The sequence below is a fragment of the Camelus dromedarius genome, chromosome 18 (genome assembly GCF_036321535.1).
Source record: "Camelus dromedarius isolate mCamDro1 chromosome 18, mCamDro1.pat, whole genome shotgun sequence".
Classification (NCBI taxonomy): domain Eukaryota; kingdom Metazoa; phylum Chordata; class Mammalia; order Artiodactyla; family Camelidae; genus Camelus; species Camelus dromedarius.
The window spans coordinates 18,015,474-18,037,302 of record NC_087453.1 but is presented as its reverse complement, the minus strand read 5'-3'; the positions used below and the strand labels follow the sequence as shown (position 1 = coordinate 18,037,302).

General features: G+C 44.7%; 1 protein-coding gene across 2 annotated transcripts in view; it reads left to right on the top strand.

Annotated features, from left to right (window-relative positions):
- RPN2 (ribophorin II) overlaps positions 1–18,098 on the top strand; it is a 50,702-nt gene extending 32,604 nt beyond the window's left edge. Inside the window, exons 10-18 of one of the 2 annotated variants that reach the window (XM_031433847.2) lie at positions 2,527–2,618; positions 4,327–4,441; positions 6,727–6,921; positions 8,219–8,305; positions 9,993–10,088; positions 11,723–11,798; positions 13,375–13,504; positions 14,998–15,045; positions 17,785–18,098. In XM_031433847.2, the coding sequence (XP_031289707.2) occupies positions 2,527–2,618; positions 4,327–4,441; positions 6,727–6,921; positions 8,219–8,305; positions 9,993–10,088; positions 11,723–11,798; positions 13,375–13,504; positions 14,998–15,045; positions 17,785–17,797 (852 nt within the window). In that variant the 3' untranslated portion in view covers positions 17,798–18,098. The remainder of the gene's footprint in view (positions 1–2,526; positions 2,619–4,326; positions 4,442–6,726; positions 6,922–8,218; positions 8,306–9,992; positions 10,089–11,722; positions 11,799–13,374; positions 13,505–14,997; positions 15,046–17,784) is intronic. The other variant, XM_031433848.2, reaches the window with a different exon arrangement.
- The last annotated feature ends 3,731 nt before the right edge of the window (positions 18,099–21,829 follow it).

Here is a 21,829-nt window from a genome sequence, read left to right as displayed (position 1 = left end):
GCTCCACCGTAATTCAAAGTGTATGTATATATACCATTGTTTATTTAACCAATCTCCTGTTTATGGACATTTAGGTGGGATGATGATTTTAAGATCACATTTACAAATTAAGTGAGGGAGTCCTTAAGGGAATGAGTCACAGAAGTGAAGAGGGAATTATCTAGTTAATGTTGATGAAGACTCCAGAGTAATTACCTATGAAAACAGTCTATTTTTATAGCATGGAGTATCACTAAGCTCCTACCTCTCCTGAAACTGGAGGACTGCCTAAGCCTTCCTGCTGCACATTTCTCACTCACGCACCAAGGGCTGCCCCAGGCCCACTTGGGTCACAGTTCCTTCTGCTGTGCTTCTGTAGCACTTTGTTCATCCCTCCATTGAAGCAGCAGCCTGGTCTGTTACAATTTAGCTTTGCCTTTATGTTTCCCTTTAGGATAGGAAGTACACCTTGCCATGTCTGTGTACCCCGGCACCTAGTGCTCCAGATGCTCTGAGGGAACATAGGGGAGTGGTCTCTCAGTGGGGTGTCTTGCTAAAAGTCTTGCTAATCAAAGCTCTTTGGCTACTTCTTGGCTTGAGCCTTCCACTTAAGTTTTTCTTCAATAGAAGTGCTGTCAGTGCCTCTCTGGCTTGAGCTTTGTATAGCAAAACTAGCTCTGGTTTTGAGCCCTGTTTGAGTTATGAAGCTGTTTGCTTAGCAAAGAGCCCAAAGAGCCAAAGAAGAGGATCCCAGCTCTCTCCTTGGTGGTTTATTCAACTGGAAGGCCATCTGACCTCCCACCCCCCACCCCCGAAAGTAATTCACTCAGTTGCCTAGATTCAGTGACTAGCTATGATGCTAAATTTAATTCTGCCAATTGGTGGCTGTGTATTCAAAAGTAGGAGGTAATAATATCCTTATAGCCCCAGAAATCTTTTACATTTAGGTTTTTTTTTTTTCTTTTTCGTTTTAGCAACAGAACACCCCTATTCAACCTGATAATTGAGGCTCTTGTCACAAAATAGTTATTATGGAGGCTGTTAAAAGGAATTACTTGATAGCTATCTTTATCCCCTTTTAATTTTTCTTCTTTGCCCTTGATTTGAGGCTGTCAGACCTTGATAGTGCATTTTAGAAATATGCTGAAGCTGTCCTTCAATTATTTGCCCACCTTCTATCTCTATTCCTTGATCCTGACTTGGACTATAAACCAAAAGATTTGACAAGGATCTCCTTAAGCATTAGATTCAAGGTTATCAAATATTTGGAATTCTCACAGATATGTTTAAATTTTAAAAGTGCCTTGGGATTGCATAATTTCCATATTCAAACTTAGGTTTTTAAATAAAAAATTTCCCGAGTAGATTTTTAGCGTGTTTTCTATCTCTTTCGGAATTTTACATTTATTTTAATCTAATTTTTGAAAATTCTTACCTACTGGGTTTGGCTAGCTCCTCTTTGTGAAAGTGTTATAAGGAACATATAGAATTTTTAAACACTGTTAAGAGTCAAAAGAGACAGACAGCTTTATGCTTGTAACAAACTCCAAATCTCAGTGGCTTAAAACAAGAAGTTTCTTTTTTGCCCACACGAGATATCTTTAATGTGTCATGCTGGGGGCTCTGCTTCGTGTAGTCCTTACTCTAGGACCCAGGCTGAGTAGCAAGCCTCTCTGCACACTGCCTATGTCCACATCAGAAGAAAAGAGAATCACATATGGAACTCTTAAGATTCCACTTGGAAGTCACACACTTCTGCTCACATTTCACTGGCCAGAACAAGTCACGTGGCCACACCTGATTCCAGGAGGGCAGGGAAGTACAATTCTGTCACATGCTCAGAATGAAAAGCAGAAGTACTTGGTGAACCGTGCAGATGACTGCCATAGCTTCTTAGATCTTCATGGGCCAACTTACAGTACTGCTTGGCACAAAGTAAGTGTTGGCTGGGAAAGTGGACAGCAGAGTGCCTAAGAACACGGACTCTGTCAGGATGCCGGATCTTGAACGCTGGGTCTGTCTTACCGGCTATCTGAACTTGAGCAAATGGCTTCATCTCTCTAATCTTTAATTTCCTCTTCTGAAATAGCACTACCTTACAGAGTTACTGTGAGGATAAAATGAGATCATCGTTATAAAGTCAATGTCTTTCACGTAGTAAACAATAAACATTAGCTGTCGTTAGAACTGAGTACTTGATTTAAATTGTTTGAAGGTTACTGCATAAGGGTTTTTCACCTTATTTATTTTAAAGTACACAGGAAGAGATCTACTTTCTTTTCTTGTCTTTCTTTTTTTTTAATAATATACATCTAAAGCCAAAGAAAGGAACAAGGAATAATAATCAAGGAGTTACTTTTAGGCCTCAGGATGGGAGAGGTAGATGTACTACCTGGCTGGGTCAGTTTACTAAGATCATTGAAGACTCCTGTCCTGGGGTTTTGTTCATCCCTTTACTCATCAGTAAGAGAAAAATTTGGATAGGTACGTTAATTCCTGGCATATTTACCAGTTAACTTGATGATTTTCTTCTGTGTTTCACTCTAGCTCAGAGTCAAGATTTCCACTGAAGTTGGCATCACAAATGTTGACCTCTCCACTGTGGATAAGGATCAGAGCATTGCACCCAAAACCACAAGGTACATGGGATGCCTCCTGGGCACAAGGAGAGCCCAGGCTTGAGCTAAGAGGACCACGCTTTGGCCCTGAGCCCCTCCATATGTCATTTCTGTGTCAGCAGTGATCCAGCTTGTACTCCAAATTAAGGAGGCGACCATTCCGCTGGCACTAAATCAGGGGTGCTGCTTGGCATCCAAGCAAATCTGGGGGTTGTCTGTATCAGTGGTCAGCCCCTGAGCAAACTGTTTATTAACAGTCCACGACGAGATGAAGAGCTTACCTCAGTGTAAGTCTGCGTCAGCCAGCTATGTCATCAAGCACAACATTTAGTTCAGACAACAGTTTTTTAAAAAACAAGACTTTCTCAACGAAGGAAGCAATGCATTAACTTACATTCATCTCTTTAACTTCAGTCTTGAACTTGCTTTTTAGTGGCCTCACGGCGACTCCCTTTGGTCCACAGTGGGTCTGAAATTGGTTGGAAGTCTCACAGGTCCTTAGAAGTGAGTTGGCAGATACCCAGAACTAGGGCTGTGATTCCTTTTCATGTCCACAGAAGGCATTACTAGTCAGTCACAGCACTGTTCCTGCTGAACTCAGAATCTTTTTTAACACAACCTTCTAGGTAACCATTAGCAATTGATCAGAGTTGGGCCAGAACACTGTATGAAGCCCATTTCTCAGGCCTCTCCCACATTCTTATTGGATGGGTGGAGAGGGTGCCCAACTAGACTTCTGGATATAGTTCAGACCCCAGTTTTACTCAGTGAGGGTGGCTATAGAGGCCAAAGAAATAGGGGAACCCTCAAGGCTATTTTGAAGATGGGATGTTAGCCAGAGACTAGGAGCCAAGCAATCACTCCTTTCAAGTTGTGTGAAAGGGCTAGGTTTTCTGCCTCTGGCTCGGATATTTTTATAGTGACATTGGAAATGAGAGCACTGTTGAGAATCCACTGAAATAACTAACGTCTGTGAGAGTGCTTTGCAAAGTTTAATGCTCTATAGAGACGAAGAGTTGTTATTACTCATAAGTAAACAAAAAGCCTAAGCATGACATATGGCCGGTTGTGAGCCCTGTAACCATTTGGCTTGTTTTATCCCCTGGCCATCTTCACCTTAAATCCCAGGAGATAGCTGTGAAAAGAACAGTTTTCTCAGCAAGTCTGCTTTTTGAGAAAATGACTTTTTAAAGCTCAGTTTCAGGCAGAAAAATAAATTGAAACAATGCCCAGGAAAAAAAATACAGCATTAAAAAAAGAAAAAGCTGTAAGTACCCTTCTTTCCTTTGCATCTCCTACTCCCTCATCGCCTGACCTTGCTCACAGATGCTGCCAATATCGATCATGTGATTTTTTTTTTTTTTCTCCTTGTGATTTTGCCAGTCCACCTGTGAGCCCGCAGGGGCACACGTGAACCCCACTGGTGCGTGGCTTGGTGGAGTCGATATCCTTAGGTCCTTGCAGTGAAAGCCTGGAGCAACTGCACATAGCGTTTTCCCTAGACCCTGATGAAAGTTCATGCTGTGCTTTTCTCAGTCCTGGCTTTATCAGTCCAGTTTGCTTCAGGCCACAGACAGTTCTCCACTCTGCCCACAACAGAAAAGTGTTACAATTGGGAGATACGGTTGGGAGAGGGAGGGCCAGGCGGTGAAGTGATGTTTGTATTCCCTCTCTTCTCAGAGAGCTGCAGATCCTCTCTGAAGACTTATTATATAAATGTCTCTTTCAGGGTGACCTACCCAGCCAAGGCCAAGGGCACATTCATCGCAGATAGCCACCAGAACTTTGCTTTGTTCTTCCAGCTGGTAGACATGAACACTGGTGCTGAACTCACCCCTCACCAGGTCAGGAAAAAGCCCAGACAGTTCTCTTGGCCTGAAACGTTGACGTACCCGATTGTTGTTAATATGGTTTATAACACTGACTGGAGACAGTCCCGAATTCCTGCTTTCACATCTTCACTCTAAACCCTGACGGTCTGCCAGGTTCTCCCATGTGACACTCCTGCCGCCTCTCGTACTGGTTATAACGCTGAGCCTGGAATACGCTCTTGTTTTTAAGAGATTAGCTGGTATTGAGAAGACATATTTAAGGCTGATTAGCACTTAATTGTGGCTTTTTTCTTTCTGACCAAAAAAACATATATTGAAATAATTTTGAAAAAAGGAAAACCCAGGCAGTGAGCCCAAAGTATATTTTTGTTCTGGCCAAAGCAGATTTTTCTTTTTGTAGGAATCTGAAAAACAGCACTTTTTAACTTGTGCCTACTTTGTATTATGAAAGCAGTAGGCTTCATGTTTGTTTTTCGTATATAAAAAAATGATGATTATTCAGAAGATTTTTCAAACCATGTCGTCTCCCCAGAAAATCTGATATGGCCCCTTATCCTCTCAGACACCTCCTCTCCTACCCCTGTTACCCCACGTGATTGAGGATGACTGCCCTGATCCCCGCCCTGTCCGCAGTTGTATCGTGAAGGGAAATTCAGATAAACACTTTGAATGTGGAAAGACGGGAGAGACCCTGGGACCTAGTGGCCTTGGTTTGGGTCTCTGCAGCCATGCTTTAGTAAGAGCTAGCAGACTTGCATCCGTGCCCAGAGGCAGCTTCAGAGCAGACCGTTGAGGTGGGTGGATTTGCTTTCTGTTTCTTACAGCTGCCACTGCTCACTTGTGCCCAGGCCCAGAGCAGCTGCCCTAGCTCCACAGCCCAGCCCTTGTCACTTCTCTCTCCCCCTAACACCTGAGCTCCAGAGAGCTTGGTCAGGAAGCTTAGCCACGACTAACTCTTCGGCCCCTTAGCATTTCCCAGCAGTTTACCAGCCAAACAGCACAACGGAAGAAAGAGTGTGAAGAGAAGTGATTACAAGACTAAATTGGTGGGATTAGGGGTAGGGCCCGGAGAGTTAGTGAGGAAGTTTAACTTTAACTGAATACTTGTCTCATCCAAGATTCTGTTGTAGAAACTGTGGCTTACAGACCTCCTAGGTAGAGATGGCATTTTGCAGATGAGCCTGGCGGCTGCCTGCACTTGCCTATGACAGGAGGAAGATCAGGCATCCAGGTTCCTAAATCCCATTCTTGGCCAGCACTGCTGTAGTCAGGATGCTTCACATCTCTGAGCCTCTTTCCCTAAATACTTTGATGGTTGTTCTTTGTTGCCCAGGTGTAGAGTAACAAATGAGATTTATATTTTTTCTGGATCCAGTGCTAGCTGTCTGACTGTGGCAACTCTTTTAATCCTCGTGCCTTTGATCTGTAAAATGGAACCAATCTACCTGCCTTATTGAATTCTTTATTTTGAAACACTCCAGAGAAAAGCTAAGTGGGTATTAAGTTCTGCTGCGGTTCTAATGTGCAGAAACCTTAGTTTCTTATGCCACTGGGAGGGTAAGGCGATTAGACTTGTACCATCGTATTGATAAATGTTTGTCAACCAACTCGTATATAGCAGGTCCTGCGAGAAATGCTTTGCATACATTATTGTGACTCTTCATACAGATATACCACATCTGTAAAAGTTCTATCTTCCTATCTCAAAGATGGCAAAATCAAGGCCCAAGGAGGTTAAGTAACCTGCTCAGCTAATAAGTAGTGGAACCAAATCTGTCTTCGAGTCTAAGCTCTCTTTCTGACACTAGGCTGCTCTCCTCGGTGAGAACTCTGCCTACTATCAGTCCCCAAGCCTCCTCTCCTAAATCTTTAGCTGGAGGCACTAGGAAATTGAAAATGGGCCTCTTACAGTTCCACCTCATTTCCCTTCTTTTCACCCTCTGGTGAAGAAGTTAATTGGGCAGCAAAGTGGCCAAAAGGCTGGCGGGAAGAAGAAATCACAGCAACAGCAAAGGGCTTAAATCATCCACAAACTGGGCACTTGGCCTACAAGTCACTGAGAATTGGCTGGACCCCTAAGTTAAATTTCTTATACTAGCGAGAAGTTATCTCTTGTCTCTGGGCTAGTTAGCAGGGTGGGGTGGCCATTCCTCCTGCTTTCTCGGGCAGGCCTGGCAGGTCCCAGAGCTCCCACTGGGACGAAGGAACTGACAGTCTGCTGCCTTGTTGATTTCATGCTGGGCCCAGAGGGAGTTTTGAAATGATCAGATGAAGGGTTGTGTTATTGTTCCATCCAGACATTTGTCCGACTCCATAACCAGAAGACTGGCCAGGAAGTGGTGTTTGTTGCAGAGCCGGACAGCAAGAATGTATATAAGTTTGAACTGGACACCTCCGAGAGAAAGATCGAATTTGACTCTGCATCCGGCACCTACACTCTCTACTTGATCATCGGAGATGCTACTTTGAAGAACCCAATCCTTTGGAATGTGGTACGTGCCTACATATACCCTGACCCAGGCCAGAGTGGCTGTGCCGTTGTCAGACACAGATGGCTCCTTTCCACGGGGTGGGCTCCTTCCCCTAGCCTTTTAGCCTCGCCCTGGCACCCAGGGGGCAGTAAGTACACATTGTGAGGTAAGGAGCTGTGTGCTGTCCCCATTGGTAGTCTTAGGGGTGTGTGCATGGCCTGGCATGTAGTAGGGGCTTAATTAAACAGTGACTGAGTGAAGTGAGTGAATGAAGTATAAATTTGCCCTTGTGGGTTCTAGCAAATTTCTATAAAAGTTGTATTAGAAGGAGGTTTTCATATTATAGCAAAGCACTATGGGGGAATACATAGATTAAAAGATAAAGGCTCTGGTCTTCGAGATATGGTATAGCCTCACAGGGTGGGCGGGGAGGGAGCTAAGATTTGAATTCTGATAATAATACAGGATGGTGGGGGATAGTGATACGTAGGGTGTACAAAATGCTAATAAACTAATAACTAACATTTGCATGGTGTGTTATCCTTTAAATAGTGCTTTTCACTTACGTAATTCACCTTTGATTGATGTGATGAGAGAAAGCTTCTTGAAGGACATGGCATTTGAACTAGGGGTTGTAGAATCGCAGGTGTTTATGAGAATAATATCTGGGAGGCTATGGGGTGATCACAGCGTAGAGGGGGCTCCAGAAAAGCTTGAGGTGCTTTCAGGGAGACATGCATGAGTGAGTCCATTTTGCTGGAGCACCTGAGTCTGGTCGAGAGCTGTAGGCATTGAGGTTGGAAAGGTGGCAGAGGCCAAACTGTAGGTCTTGAATGGTGGTTGGCTCCCTGTGCTGGACAAAGGGGCAGCTGCATTTTCTTATGTTGTATTCAAAGCTCCTTTTCTTCCCTTGGACTTTGGGCTGCTTTTTGTATGCAAGCACATTTTCATTTCTTTTTCCTTTTTTTGTCTTTGTCTTTGTGACTAAATCACACTTCCCAGGGACAGGGAGTAGTTTCTGATTGCAACTGTAACAGCCTGAGTACCAGCTGGGATTTTTGTATTAAACAGCTCTGTGGGGCTCACCAGACCAGTAGAAAATTGGAACTCTTGCTCTAAAAAGCATTTTCAATAAATACTTATTTTGTTCTTGAAAATTTTACTGCCTCAATTTGTCGACTAGTGGATCGGAAGTGATTTGACTGCTTGGAGCTTTCTCAGTTATGGTCCTGGACATGAGTTGGGAGTGCTTTCCTGCTGATGAGTCTCACCCCCATCTCTGCCCCTGCGCCTTTAATGGCTGCCTTTATTTTTCTAGGCGGATGTGGTCATCAGGTTCCCTGAAGAAGATGCTCCGTCAACTGTCCTATCCAAGAACCTTTTCACCCCCAAACAGGAAATTCAGGTACATCCCAGACGACTCTTTCTCTAAACACGGGGGAGAAGTGTGGGGTGGGCACAGTGGAAGAGGGCAGCAAACCCCTGGACTGTGGCTCTTGTCCCTTCTTTAACCTGTTTATATGATATTTTATAGTTTTGTTTTTGTCATCCTTTGAATCAGCCAGGCAAATACCAGTCCCATCCTAGAGCTGAAAAAAACAGGCTCAAATTGCCCACTGACCAGTTCCCAGAAAGCAGAGAGCTGGAGACAAAATCAGAACCTGGGTCTGTTTTTCTTAAACATCCAGGAAGTTCAGCCCTCAGATCACTGCTTGGGACTACAGCCCAAATGAGTTGGCTTTCTTCCTCTCCACTCCTGCATAGATCAGGGCTGATGGGGCCTCCAGGTGGACAACTCAACTGGAGAATAGGGCTTTCCTCCCCGAGGCAAGCCTTTCCTCTCTCCTGGGATTCACCTTCCTTGCACACAAATATTAGCAATCCCTACCCAGCCTGGCCTATAGGACTGTTATGAGGATCAAAATAGTTAACAGAGAAGGAAAGAAGAACTTTGAAAAGTTTCTAAAGCATTTTACAAAATAAACACAGTAATTGTTAAACAATTTGAATACTGCTGGTTAAGGAAACTGAGGTGGATCCACTCGGTAGACTATTTTGCAATCATGAGAAATGAGCATACTGCAGTAACATGGAGACCCACGTATGAATTAATGTTGAAGTGTTCCAGGCAGACCACTTACTCTCATTTCACTGTTAAAAGAAGGCCAAGGGCCCGAAAGGTAGAGTAATAGTATTCTTTTTCAAAAATCCTCCTAGTGTTGCTATAGCGGCATTTAAGAATGTAAAATGCAGTTAAAGAGTAGAAGATAACCGTGATGACAGAGGGTGCTGACTGATGGATCGGTGGGGGAGGCAGCAACAGCTGCCGCAGGCAGTGTTAGAAGTCCCTCAGCAGCAGTGGCAGCAAAGAGGAGCTGAGGGAAAAATTTGGAAACAGGAGTCTCAGGTGGCTCTACCTTGTCATGGAGCCAAGTTGGCTGGACGCTGGCAGGCAAAGTTTAAAAAAAATTATTTAAAAAAAATTTTTTTGGAGGTGGGGAATTAGGTTTATTATTTATTTATTTATTTTTAATTATTATTTTTAATGGAGGTACTGGGGATTAAACCCAGGACCTCGGGCATGCTAAGCATGCTCTCTACCAGTGAGTTATACCCTCCCCCTTTAAAATTTTTAATTGTTACAATATACCACTTAGCTAACTCAGGTTGGTTAGCAAAATATGATAATGTCACCCGAGGAGCCCAGAAGCATGCTGAAATCCAGTCCTGCCTTGGATGGATGTGTCACCCACACCACCCAGATTGCACCCTCTTTGATACTAGGCACATGTCACTTGATAGGTTGCGTTCTCCAACCTCTGAATGGCAGTGCATCTTGGAGGGAAAAAGAGGGTTGGCCAAATAGTGAGGTGGGTGGGACTGGTGTGGTGTCTTTGGAAGGAGACCACTGGGATCAGAAGCTAGTGTTAGAGGCAGAAGGCCAAGAGGCCGCTCATGGCCAGGAGATTTTAGCCTTTCGGAGGTATTTCCTTTTCCTGACTGTCAGTGGTATGTTGGTCCCTAGTATACATGGCAGCCTCTACGGGGAAGAGCACATTTTAAAATATTCTTGGTATGTCTTCTTTTGGCAGCACCTGTTCCGCGAGCCTGAGAAGAGGCCCCCCACAGTGGTGTCCAATACATTCACCGCCCTGATCCTCTCACCCTTGCTCCTGCTCTTTGCTCTGGTGAGTAGCTGTAATTAGCATGGGCAGCGTGTGTCTGGCGCCAGACTCAGCAGATGTAGCTGTTCCAAAGGAGGCTTTGTGCTCCGGCCTCAGCGTGGCTCCAAAGGGGTCCAGCAGCTGTGACCTGAACCAATGGTCAAAAAATTTTAGGATAACTAAAATTCCCCACTGTGGGGGAACAGCCAAAAAAAAAAAAAAAAAAAAAAAAAAGATCCATTAACAAGGGGCATGAGAAAGTACCTAATAGCCATTTAAAATGATAAAAGTGTATGGACGGGGATGATCTGCAGGAATGTTCAGATGAGGTCAAGTGTGAAAAAAGCAGCCCAGTGCTGATATCTGTAGAAAAAGAGAGAACAGAGGATGTGCATTTCAGCACTGTTTGGAGCATAAAACTGTAAATAACCTGAAGTCTACATAGAAGCAAATGTTAACTTACAGTATATCCATACAATGGACTAATGTGCAGCTTATTAAAAGAATGGATAGCTTTATGTACTGACGTGACAAGATTGCCAAAGTGTCCTATCAAATGAAGAAGGCAAGGGATAATTCTATGTTTAGAACAATCCGCTTTGTTTAAAAACCTTAAAAGGGCATTATCTATTTTTGTCGGTTAACTCTAAGGAGAGAGGACCTTTTAGGGAGTAGAGTGGAAGGAAATTTTTACCTTTTATATTTTAATGTAGTGTTTGAATTTTTTTTAACCAACTTTTTCCCCTTGTCTCTTTTTAAAAATTATAAACATAAATTCATATGCTCAGAAGTTCAGAGAATTTTAAGAACTGTATGGAAAACTCATTAGATCTTACTTTTAGAAAGTTGCCTGTGTTCCTAATTCACTAATTGATTTTAATAGAAGAATTATTGGTCAATCTAAATCTGGAAGGCATGCCACAGGCTTTCAGAAACCAGGCCTAGGGTATGGGCACCTGTTCTTTCAAGTGATCAGAATTTCAGAATGCACAGAACACGCAGCAAGAGCATACATTGTACCAGCTGCCAGTGGGTTTTTCTTACCAATACTTAGAGACATTAGCAGGGGTGCCAGTTACTTCATTATAAATACAGTTCCTAACCTTTCAGCTTTATGGTTTCATCTGTTTTAAAATAGAAAAGTTTGCTATCATTAAACATGATCTTTGGGGGTTGAGGGGAGGGATACATTAGGAGTTTGGATTTGCAGATGGTAGCTACTGTGTATAAAATAAACAACAAGGTCCTATTGTACAGCATGGGAAACTATATTCAATATCTTGTAATAACCTATAATGATAAAGAATATGAAAAGGAACATATATACGTATAACTGAATCAGTATGCTGTATACTAGAAACTAACACAACATTGTAAATCAACTGCACTTCAATTAAAAAAAATAATAATGTTCAGGTTTGAGTTATCCAAGCACATTTGAAAGCAGGTGTTGGAATGCTTTTCTAAAGAAAAAAGGAAACAGTTTTTCCTGAGGACTTATAATAGGGTGGTTGTCACTTAGAAAAATTCCCTGTCCTTCAAGTATTCATGAACTTTTAAGCCCTTAGGGCTGTTTATTGGATTAGCGTTGGCATGGCACGGGTTGCCTCCCTTTCATGTTCTAATGTCTTTTTAATTTATTTCTCCCCATCGTTCAGTGGATCCGGATTGGGGCCAATGTCTCCAACTTCACTTTTGCTCCAAGCACGATTATCTTTCACCTGGGACATGCTGGTAAGCGCCCCAGGCTGCTAATTCCATTTAACCTCCTTTGACATTTAGCCTGCCCACGCACAAGCCCTGTTAAGTAGACCCACAACCTATTAACTATAATGACTTAATAGCATAACATTTCCCTCTTCCTCCTGGCCTTTTACGACAGTTAATATGATGATAAACCTGTTTGGCCGATCAGCTTAGGACAGCTGTCATTATATCGGGTTTCACTGTACTAGGCTGCCGTTGGCAGGCCATTTTACCTCATTTAATAGCTCTGTTCATTTCCAGAGATTACTCACTTATCGTATCTTTAGGTTGAGCCATCTTCCTGGATGGAGAGCATTAATGCAGTTTCCAAAGGTTATCTTCCCCCACCGTATCGATCTTCACATTTGCTGGCGGCTTTGTCTGGACAGTAATAGAAAACAGTCCCTTCCACAGTCAGACATGCTGTCCTGCATTGTTCTCTTGAGAACTTAGGACCTACATGTTACAAGACAGTAAATTCACAAATCTGTTAAGCATTTCAGTAACTTTCGACACTATTGGATCAGAGGCGCCTTGGATTTCACTGAGACTTCAATATTCCTTTCTGATTTCTTTGACTCTTTCAGGAGTCACCCTCTCTGTGTCCAAAGTGTGCAGATTCTGTAAGGGTCCACAGATGAATCCCTTGAAACTCGAGGCAAATGTGTGTCTTTGTTTTTCTGGGGAAAGAGAGATTCTGTAACCTTGATCAAAATTCTCACAGTGGTCCATGACCTCAAAAATGACCAAGAACCCCTGCCGTAGTTCATCCATTATCCTTCGGGGCAAAATTGACAGGATGACCTTTCTCTCCAGCCCAGTTTCTGGATTTGAGGGATAGCCCTCCCGGGTCAGGCTGAAAATAAAACCTGAATATAAATTTATTTAGAGCCATGACTTTTCTTGCCAGAGTGCTTTTTGTGCACATTCCCTCGTTTGATTCTCATCACAGTCCTGATGGGGGTGACCAGGGCAGGAATGATGATCCCCGTTTGATAGGTGGGAGAATTCAGGCTCAGAGAAATTAAGTGGCTGCCAAAGGCAGAGCTTGGACCAGGACCCAGGGTTCTCCTTGCCCAGCTCTGAGCCCTTTTGACTAAACCTTCCTCCTCAGTCCTCCTTGCTTCCTTCCTAGTCAGACTGGCAATTTAGCCTTAAAAATTTTTTTAATAAAAAGGAAATTACTCATTTCTTTAATCCTATGGGCTTTCATTCAGAATTTGAAAAATCAACTGAATCCCAAATATAACATGACAGTAATTTTAAAACAAAAAATTTAAAATAAAACCAACATTAAAGAGAAAAGATATGAGCTGGAACGTGGAACAAGATAAAGTAACTGAGATCTGGTTTCTGCCTCTGGATTTCCTGGTAGCCAAAGTTGAGAAGCAAGTATATTGAGTTATTTATTTTCTGGCATCAGATAAAAAGAATAAGTAAAACAAGCCGGTCTATAAATACAGACCTTCTCAGGATCCTACAGTTGTCGGCTTTTAACTGTCCCCTGCCCCAGGGTGATGTCACTGTCTCACCTAACTGGCTGTCATGACACCTGTTACTGTAGCTATGCTGGGGCTCATGTATGTCTACTGGACTCAACTCAACATGTTCCAGACCCTGAAGTACCTGGCCATTCTGGGCAGCGTGACGTTTCTGGCTGGCAATCGGATGCTGGCCCAGCAGGCAATCAAGAGGTAAGGCTGGGGATGGGCCAGGGACCCAGAGCAGGATTAGGAATAGTTTTGTCAGCTCTCTTCACCCAGCTCTTTGAACAACGGAATGTGGCAAAGTGATTCATATCCTTAGGGGCAAGTATGACACCTTAATCCAGCCTGATACAGAAGCCTTTTAAGTCAGAAAAGAGCCTTGGTGATCAGTTTTAAATATATTAAAACCACAGCAGTTTATGCTGCAACACATTAGAACAAGAGAAGAAAATAACTGCTTTGCTAAGACTAAGATGGATTAGGACGTGTGGCAGAAGACTGTTGTTAACGTGCTGGCTGTATAACAATTTTCTCCTCTGCCGCCGCAGAGGGTCCTGCCCCACCCTCCTCCTGTGCCCCAGAGAGTTAGTCCTCTGTAACCCCAGCAGCTCCCCAGAGCTTTTTCTCCTGTGTGTGAAGTCCATGCTCTTCCCCCCAGAAGCTGCGTCTGGCTTTCAGGGAGCACTGCTCAGTGGCCCACATCACGTCCCCAAATCCAGACAAGCTTAGGTTCACACAAATGGTCGGTCTCGACGTGATGGCAGCTTGCTGGCAGCTTGACTTTCGAACCTGGATTAGAAACAAATTTAAATGTCACATAGGTGTTTTCATTGATTTGACTTTATTAGAATGTGGGTGATTTCAGCCACATAAAGGTCAATAAGAAAAGGTCAGAATTGCTTTCACCTTTGGAAGTTAACATTTTTAAACGTGCCCTGCTTTCTCCTCTCCAGGACTTTTGCTGGAAGAATGTAACTCACTAGTACGCCCACCAATGTGGCTGCCAGTTAAGTTGGTCAGATCAGAGAGAGGCTTTCTCAGAGACCACTGTGGGCGGGAGAGCCGCCTGTCTCATACCTGCTCGCGTCTGCATCGTGAGCTTTCTGAGTTCCTCGCAGTGGAGACCTGGCCCCGGCGTGCTCCTTGTCCCCCTGTAGTAACGCAGATTCCCCCAGAGCTTCCCTGAGTACCAGCAGCGGCAGCTGGTTCACTTTTCTGCCCCTCCAGCAGCCTTAACTTGGTGGTTCTGCACTGCAGCTGAGAAAGGGCCAGGGACTCTCCTGTTTTTTTCTAAGCAGAGCCCTGTTTCTGCACAGCAGCCAGGCCTGGCCCAGGGAGCCCAAGGGCTGTGCTCGGCTCTTTTCTGAAAGTTACCTGCACAGACAGACAAAATCAAGGGGAGATAGGAGTGGAAACCATCTGATTGAGATCCTGTTGAGCAGGAGTTCCCAATCTGGAATGCTAAAATTGTGTCCATTTTCTGGGGAGGAAGACCATGGTTCTCATCCCGCCCCCCATTCCATATAGAAGGTTAAAGCCCCTCTCTGTTGGCGTCTTCGTGAGTCGTAGAACAAACTCTGCCACTAGGGGAAACAGTGCCTCTGGCAGAAGCTCTGGTCGGGTGTTTGCCATTTCTTTCCTCAGCTTTTTTCTCTTCTTACTGTCCTTTCTTGATTCTCAAACCCTCTTTCCTTTGGCAGGATCGCTGCAGAGCAGAGCAGTAGATTGGCAAAATATAGGACACTACGGTAAAGATGAAGGGCGGACTCATCCCAGAAGCAGGGCCCCTTTGCCATCTTGCCCACCTCATGCATGTCAGTTATTTATCTGATTTTCAGCTCATTGGTTCTTCCCCATCCCTCCCTAAGCTGAGGCCCGATTCTGAGGCTGTCTCCCCACTTCCTGGCCCAGGTTGTCGCCGGACCAGGGTGAAAGCCACAGCCCTGTGAGTTAGCCCAGCCAACAGGGTGCCTTTGCGGCAGGCAGCTTTGACCTGGCTTTGGCTGTAAGGCTCCCCCCTCCCTTGTGTCCCACAAGGTACTTTATAGACACAGCCCCTCTGTGTTCATAGGAGAGCAGACTTGAGGATGAGACCGATTCAACCTTGGACTTCTTAAAAGGGGACTCCATTCAGACCGTCTAAGTTCATTAAACGATGGTCCAATGGCAAATCCTGGCACACCTTGTCGCTGTTCTAGGCTTTTTTGTAACACTAACCTCTGGTTGGGCCAAACAGTGTGGTTTGGTGAGACTAAATCATGAAGACTAATGGCCACAGATCAAAGCCAGCATCACAACCCGAGTTCCTGGAGCTCAGGATGTGGTTCAGGGCTGCTCCCTGTGTGACTCAGATGTCAGGTGAACTATCCCCCATTCTCCATCGTATTAGTCCTAGGATGAGGACGGAAGTGGAGGCGAGGTGAAGGGAGGGAAGGGGAGAGGGTGTCTGGTGCTTCATTAATCAGCTCCTCCAGTCCAAGAATTGGCAAGAGTATTCTAGGAAGAGCCGGATAGTACTTTAAGCTTTGCAGGCCGTACGATCTCTGGAACAACCACTCAACTCCGCCCTATAATTGAGAGCGGCCATGGACAATGTAAACAAACGAGCATGGCTGTGTTTCAGTGGAACTTTGTTTACAAAAACAGGTGGTGGGCTGGATTTGGCCCGTGGGGCACAGTTAGTTGACCCCTGTACTAGACCAACAAAGAGGAGGGAGGTGTTTGAATTTTCAAGTCACGTTCTCTCTCGTCCCTTGCCATGGAAATGGCTTTCCTTGCCAAAGCAACAAAGCCATCTAATTTTCACTCCTCTGAAAAATAGGAGAAATCAACAAAAGCATAGAAAGTAGAGCCTTTTCACTCATGTGTGAGCATAAGCTGGAACATCCAGTTCTCAACACAGAAAACAACTATATTTGTTTTGGTTTTGTTTTTTTCAGGTATAATTCACATACAGTAAAATTCACCTTTTTGGTGTGTTAATTCTGTGAATCTTGAAAAATTTACACAATCTTGTAAACACCACTTCACTCAAGATACAGACTATTTTCCCACCCCAACAAGTTCCCGTGTGCCTTTGTGGTCCGTCCCTTCTCCCCACCCCCATTCCTTAGCCTTACCCATTTGGTTTTGTCCTGAATGATAGTTGCTCTGCCTGAGATTTGCTTTCAGAACTAATCTTTTCTACTAAATATTGAGCTCTTTCATTCTTTAAAACTAACTCTGGGTTGATTTTGTTTTTCTTGATTTTTAGATACTCTGTCCCCACCCTGCTACCCCCAACTCATACTGCTTGAGAGAGGGGAAAGTCACTTGATCATTTGGACATTTGGGGCTTCCTGAGGTTGGGACCTAGTCTTTTAAAGGAAAGGCCCTGGTAGCTAAGGGTTTTTGATCTGAGGATGGGTGTTGATTTGATCAGGCATGAGAGAGGACATACTTCTCAGCCAGGATGGAGGCTTGTGAGTCACTACCCTTTCTGCTGTTCTTATTTCATAATTACCCTGTCCCCTCAGTGTGAGCGTGTTGGAACACACACATTTTAACGTACCTGGGAAGCCCTCAGTGTTGGCAGAGAATTAGGGGCACTCACTTCAGCACTCAGGATTGGTTCTGTGCCTGTGTGTGCCCCTTGGAACTCTTGAGTAATTGGTTTGGGGCTGCCATTCTACAGAACTGCCCTGTCATCGCATTAGCATGGGGCACAGCTGCCTGCTGAGGATGGCATGGGTGTCAGCATGTGGCCTCTGCTCACTGGAAACGCTCAAGTCCCTCACTTGCTGCTGTCACCCCCTGGCTGCACAGTGTCCGCCTAGATTGTCATTTTCCTTCTCATGTTTCCCTATCACTTCTTGGGGTCTGGGGAAGGCAGGCATGGAGAGAGAATGAACAAAGAGATTTAGTGTTTTTATCCCCTTTTAAAATTTTTCTGTGAGCTGAGTCCAGTTTTTGAGAATCATTCCTTCTTAAGTTTAGACACCGAGTCTGATCATTGACAGGAACATGACCACGTGGCAGTAATGTGGTGCAGATTTCTGTACCGAATGGTCAGAATGTCATCTTCCGAGCTACATGAGGGCCGCGTGTTGTTCGGCGGACCTGGAGTCTGGGCAATTGAAGATGAGCGTTCATTAAACTGTTCATCTAGTTGAAATGTACACTGTCTTCCTGGCCTTGTACTGTGAGAGGTGTGCCTGGACTTACCGCATCTCCTTGTGTTTTCACATTCCACGCTTACTTAGTTATCAGGTGTGTTTCATTTTTATTTAAGTTGTCGTCAGCTTTAGTTTGAGCTAGCTGTCTTACATTCTTTTGTGAGATGAGATGGGGCATATGTAAATGGAATTAATAGATAAATGATATTATTCCCTTATAACTGGGATCTCATAGTGGGAGAGTACCTTGGTCTCTCTGTTGTCACCAGTTAGGAACTGTAATAGTGAATTGAAACCTTCAGTAATTTTGTGTTTGTCTCCATTTTCTTTCAGGACAGCACACTAGTTCCTGCAGAAGGAAGGAAATTCTGAAAGCTGAAGTGAAAAATCAAGGAAAGGAGTCAAGAACAATTCAGTTTGAAAAGAGGAATGAAACAAAACTTTATTTAAAGAGAAAAAAGTCTAAATTGTGGTTGTACTTTTGTTTGTTTGTTTCCCCAACACAGAGCAGATACCTGTGAGCCCTGTTTCTTTGGCGTGGCGCCCTAGCAAGATGCTGTGAATACTCTGACATACCCACGCGTTGCATTGAAAAGTTGAAATCTGTAATTAACCTGTTACGGAATAAAGAGAATAACAGGAACGAAGACCTGAGAGTTTATGCTGGTTCTCTGGGGCTGATGGTCCCCAGGGCACGTACAGGAGGCCTTACTTGGGAAGTGTGCTTAGCACGGTGGCCAGGGTGTTTCTCCGGGAACAGTTACATTGGTCCGTCTCACCTCTTTCTTAACAGAACTGAGAATTGCGTGGAAAAGCCAGCATCCTTTCTTCTCCGGCAGTGGGTGCCAACTATGCCCTGTTGATATCTGAAGGCCCCTCTGCTTTTGCCTCGAAAGTTTAGTCTTGATATGCATTGGTGAAGGGAAGGGACTATCTTGAAAAAAGAGTGACCTCACGAGTTATCTTAGGTTCTTAGAGGGACACACACATCTCAGGAATGCCCCTTTGAAGTTGTGCCCAGGACCACCGTTACATGGAGGTTATACAGCGTCACTTAGAGAAGTAATATTGCGCAGTGTGGTTACATGTGCAGACTTCAGTGGTGGGCGAGCCTGCTCTTACCACTTGTAGGGTGAAGGACTTTGGGCAAGTGGCTTAATGTCTCTGAGCCTCCCTTTTTCCTTCCATAGAAGAGAGATAATAACTACCTCCTCCTATGGCTGAAGGAGCTTCATGCCTCTAGAATACTTGGCATCTGTCCTAATACTTTGGCTCATTACCTTTACTTCTATTAATTGAAACATAGTAATAGATAACTTTTGAAATACAGGTAATCATAAGAGTATTTATTGAGTTTGGGGGATAGAAATTATTTTAATCAGATTGCTTTCCAACTTAGCTGGACTTTGATACAGTGAGGAAATTGTGATTTTGTGAGAAGCAGTTTTTATCTAGAAGGTTTAGGAAGGCTAAGCTGATGATTGAAGAAAAAGGAGTCTTTGCAGAGCTGGGGAGGAAGATTCTAGACAGAGAAGCAACGTAAGTGAAGGCTCTGAGGCAAGCACTTGGCACATGTGAGCTGAAAGCAGGCCAGTGTATCTAGGGCGCAGGAGAGTCCCCTCGGGAGCAGAACAAATACGGCTTTCAGGGGCCTTGGTAAGGAGGGTAGATTTTGTTTTAGGACCAACAGCAAATTTTAGGGAACTTGAATGTTACGCTGGGACAATGCAGAGGCAGAATGGCTCACGTGCTGTCTTTCTGGCCCTACCCACTAGGAGAAGCCTCTTGAAGGCTGCAGCAAAGAGTCTACTTGCTTATAGCTAATGGAGGGCCTGGGGAGGCTACAGTTGAGAACAGACCTAACTCCTATGATTTATGAAATCACCTGGGTTTGTTGCTCAAATTAATCACCACTGGCAAATATTCTTTGCTTGACCAAGCTTTAGTCAGGCTCCTGACATTTCTCCAATGCCCAGTTTTAGCAAGAACCCTGTTGAACAATTTAACCAGAACCTCCCACCCTGACAGCTGACCAGATTCCTCCTCTTCCACCATCCCCTAGGTGATATCTGGTCTCCCTGGCCGGTCTTCAGCAAGAATCCTGTTAGGTTGGTTTAGCCAGAATCCCCTTACCCCTGATGTTTCCTCTTAGGAAGTTTCCATCCACTGATGCCCACCTTGCTCCTTGGCTGTAAGTTCCTGCTATACCCTGCGCTATTCTGAGTGGAGCCCACTTCTATACTGAGGTCTCTTTCCCCCTGTTAAAATAATCCTGAATTTAACTGCTTTAACTCCTGTGCAGCTCTGGTTTTAATTGGACACCACAGTAGTGCCTGGACCTGGCCTTCTCTAAAGAGTCCTAAGCACAGCAGGTCAGAGGCTAACTTACCTTTTTTCACCCTCCTGGTCCTTAGTTTACCATCTGTAAAAGTGGGATAATACCTCTGAGGGCTTTGTAAGGATTAAATGAGGTCACACCTAAAACACATACCATAGTGCCTGGCATTTAGCATTGATTCAGGGTTTGCTCTGACTAATGTAGATATTACCACTGTTACTTTCTGTGGGTTGTGAGCAGGAGCCCAGTAAGCAGTTTGTACCAGGTCCACATTTCTTGGGTGGTTTATTGGTTGGTTGAATTCAATTGCTTCCCCACCTGAGGGGCCTGGAGTCTTGAAACAGCACGAGAGCCATGTCCTGGAATCAGGAGTCAGTTCCCAGCTTCGCTCCCTCTGAGCTATAGGACCCGGCCTCTTACCTCTGCTCTGCCCGCCCCCAAGGACTGTGGTAGGGAGCATGTGAAGCAATGCATGGATGGAAAACCACTTTGTGAACTTCAAGTTAATAACAAACATAAGGGATTATCGTTAAGTGGCAAGTCCCCCATTGATTAGAGCATTTCTTTCGGGGGAAAAAAAATAGTACTCCATCATAAGTGGGACCTCCAAGGGAATGGAAAGCCCCCAGCACCTCTGTGGGGAGGGGTTAAGTCCTTTAAGCCACACTTAGTGTCGTAGTTAATGGAGATAAAGCACCGGAATTGTTGTCGTCACAGTCTTTTCCTTTGTAACTGCATTCACCTCGAAAACCACAAGGAGCAGCGGGTCCCAGTGGTCATTATTTCATTTGAAAAGCTAATTGGAAGTTGAGAGAGCCCTCAGTCTTTGCTTTTGTCTGGACAGGCTGAGGGAAGAGATGAGCAGGTGGGTCCGGGGGAAGGAGGGGACCCAAGCTGGCCCGGCGAGGCCACCATTCAGCAGCCTCCTCCTTTGTTCTCCTTCCTTGGCAGGTTCTCGGCCAGCAGGCTCATTTTTGGTTGAAGTGGACTGCGGCCCTCAATGGCTAGCCTTCTCCTTTGGAAGGGGCTTTTGTTCCCCATTGTTAGTATGGTCTCCTCCACCGAGCCTCGGTGGCCCCCTGCAGAGCCTTTCCCACGCTTCACATTCTTTCCTGGAGGGTAAACTGGGGGCTCCCGGGGAGAGCAGGTGGTCTGAACCCTGTGAAGCCCTGAGCTGGCTCTACAGCCCCAGTGTGGGAGGCAGGCCTACAGGTCCAGCGCTGTGCGCCCCAGGCTGGAAAATGACGGAAGTGAGGTCGCTCCCCTCTGAGTCCTCATCAGTGCTAAGATGCTGCGAATCTTCTCGTACTTTTAATCAAAACAGACATCCCATCATCCAGACTCTTCACTTTTTTTTTATTTTTTAGATTTAATTTACTTATCTTCAGATGCACAAATCTAAAGTAAACAGCTCGATGAATTTCTACATCTAACTACAGTAGTGTAACCATTACCCAAATCAAAATACAGACCATTTTGATCCTCCCCAGAGAGTGTGATAAATGTAAGTGATGTGTGGGGACACCTGGCCCAGGTGAAATGGTTCATGAATAGAAAAAATTGGGTAATCACTGACATAGATACCTCTGGTTGGTTGCTTCAGCTCTCTGCTTCCCTTTACAGCAAAACTTCTCAAAAGAAAGTACAGCCAGGTGCCTACCCAACATTGCCACTGGGACCTTTAAAAGGCATCTCAGACTCAAAATGTCTAAACCTACACTCCTAATTCTCCCCCGACCAAGCTCCTAAATGGCAACTCCATCCTTGCAGTGGCTCAGGCCCAAAACTCTGGAGTCATTCTTGACTCTTCTCCAGTCCCCACACCCTATCCATCAGAGATAAGTTTTACCCTAAGAATGTGTCCAGTATTTGACCCTTTCTAGAGTGACATTAAATGCAAGTCAGATCGTGTCATTTTTCTACTTAAACTTTCTGATGGCTCCCGTCTCACCAAGTGAGATCTTTTAAGTCCTTACGGTGGCCTCTAAGGGTCCCTGTGAGCTGGTCTCCCGTTCCCTCTCGGCCTCCTTCCCTCCCACT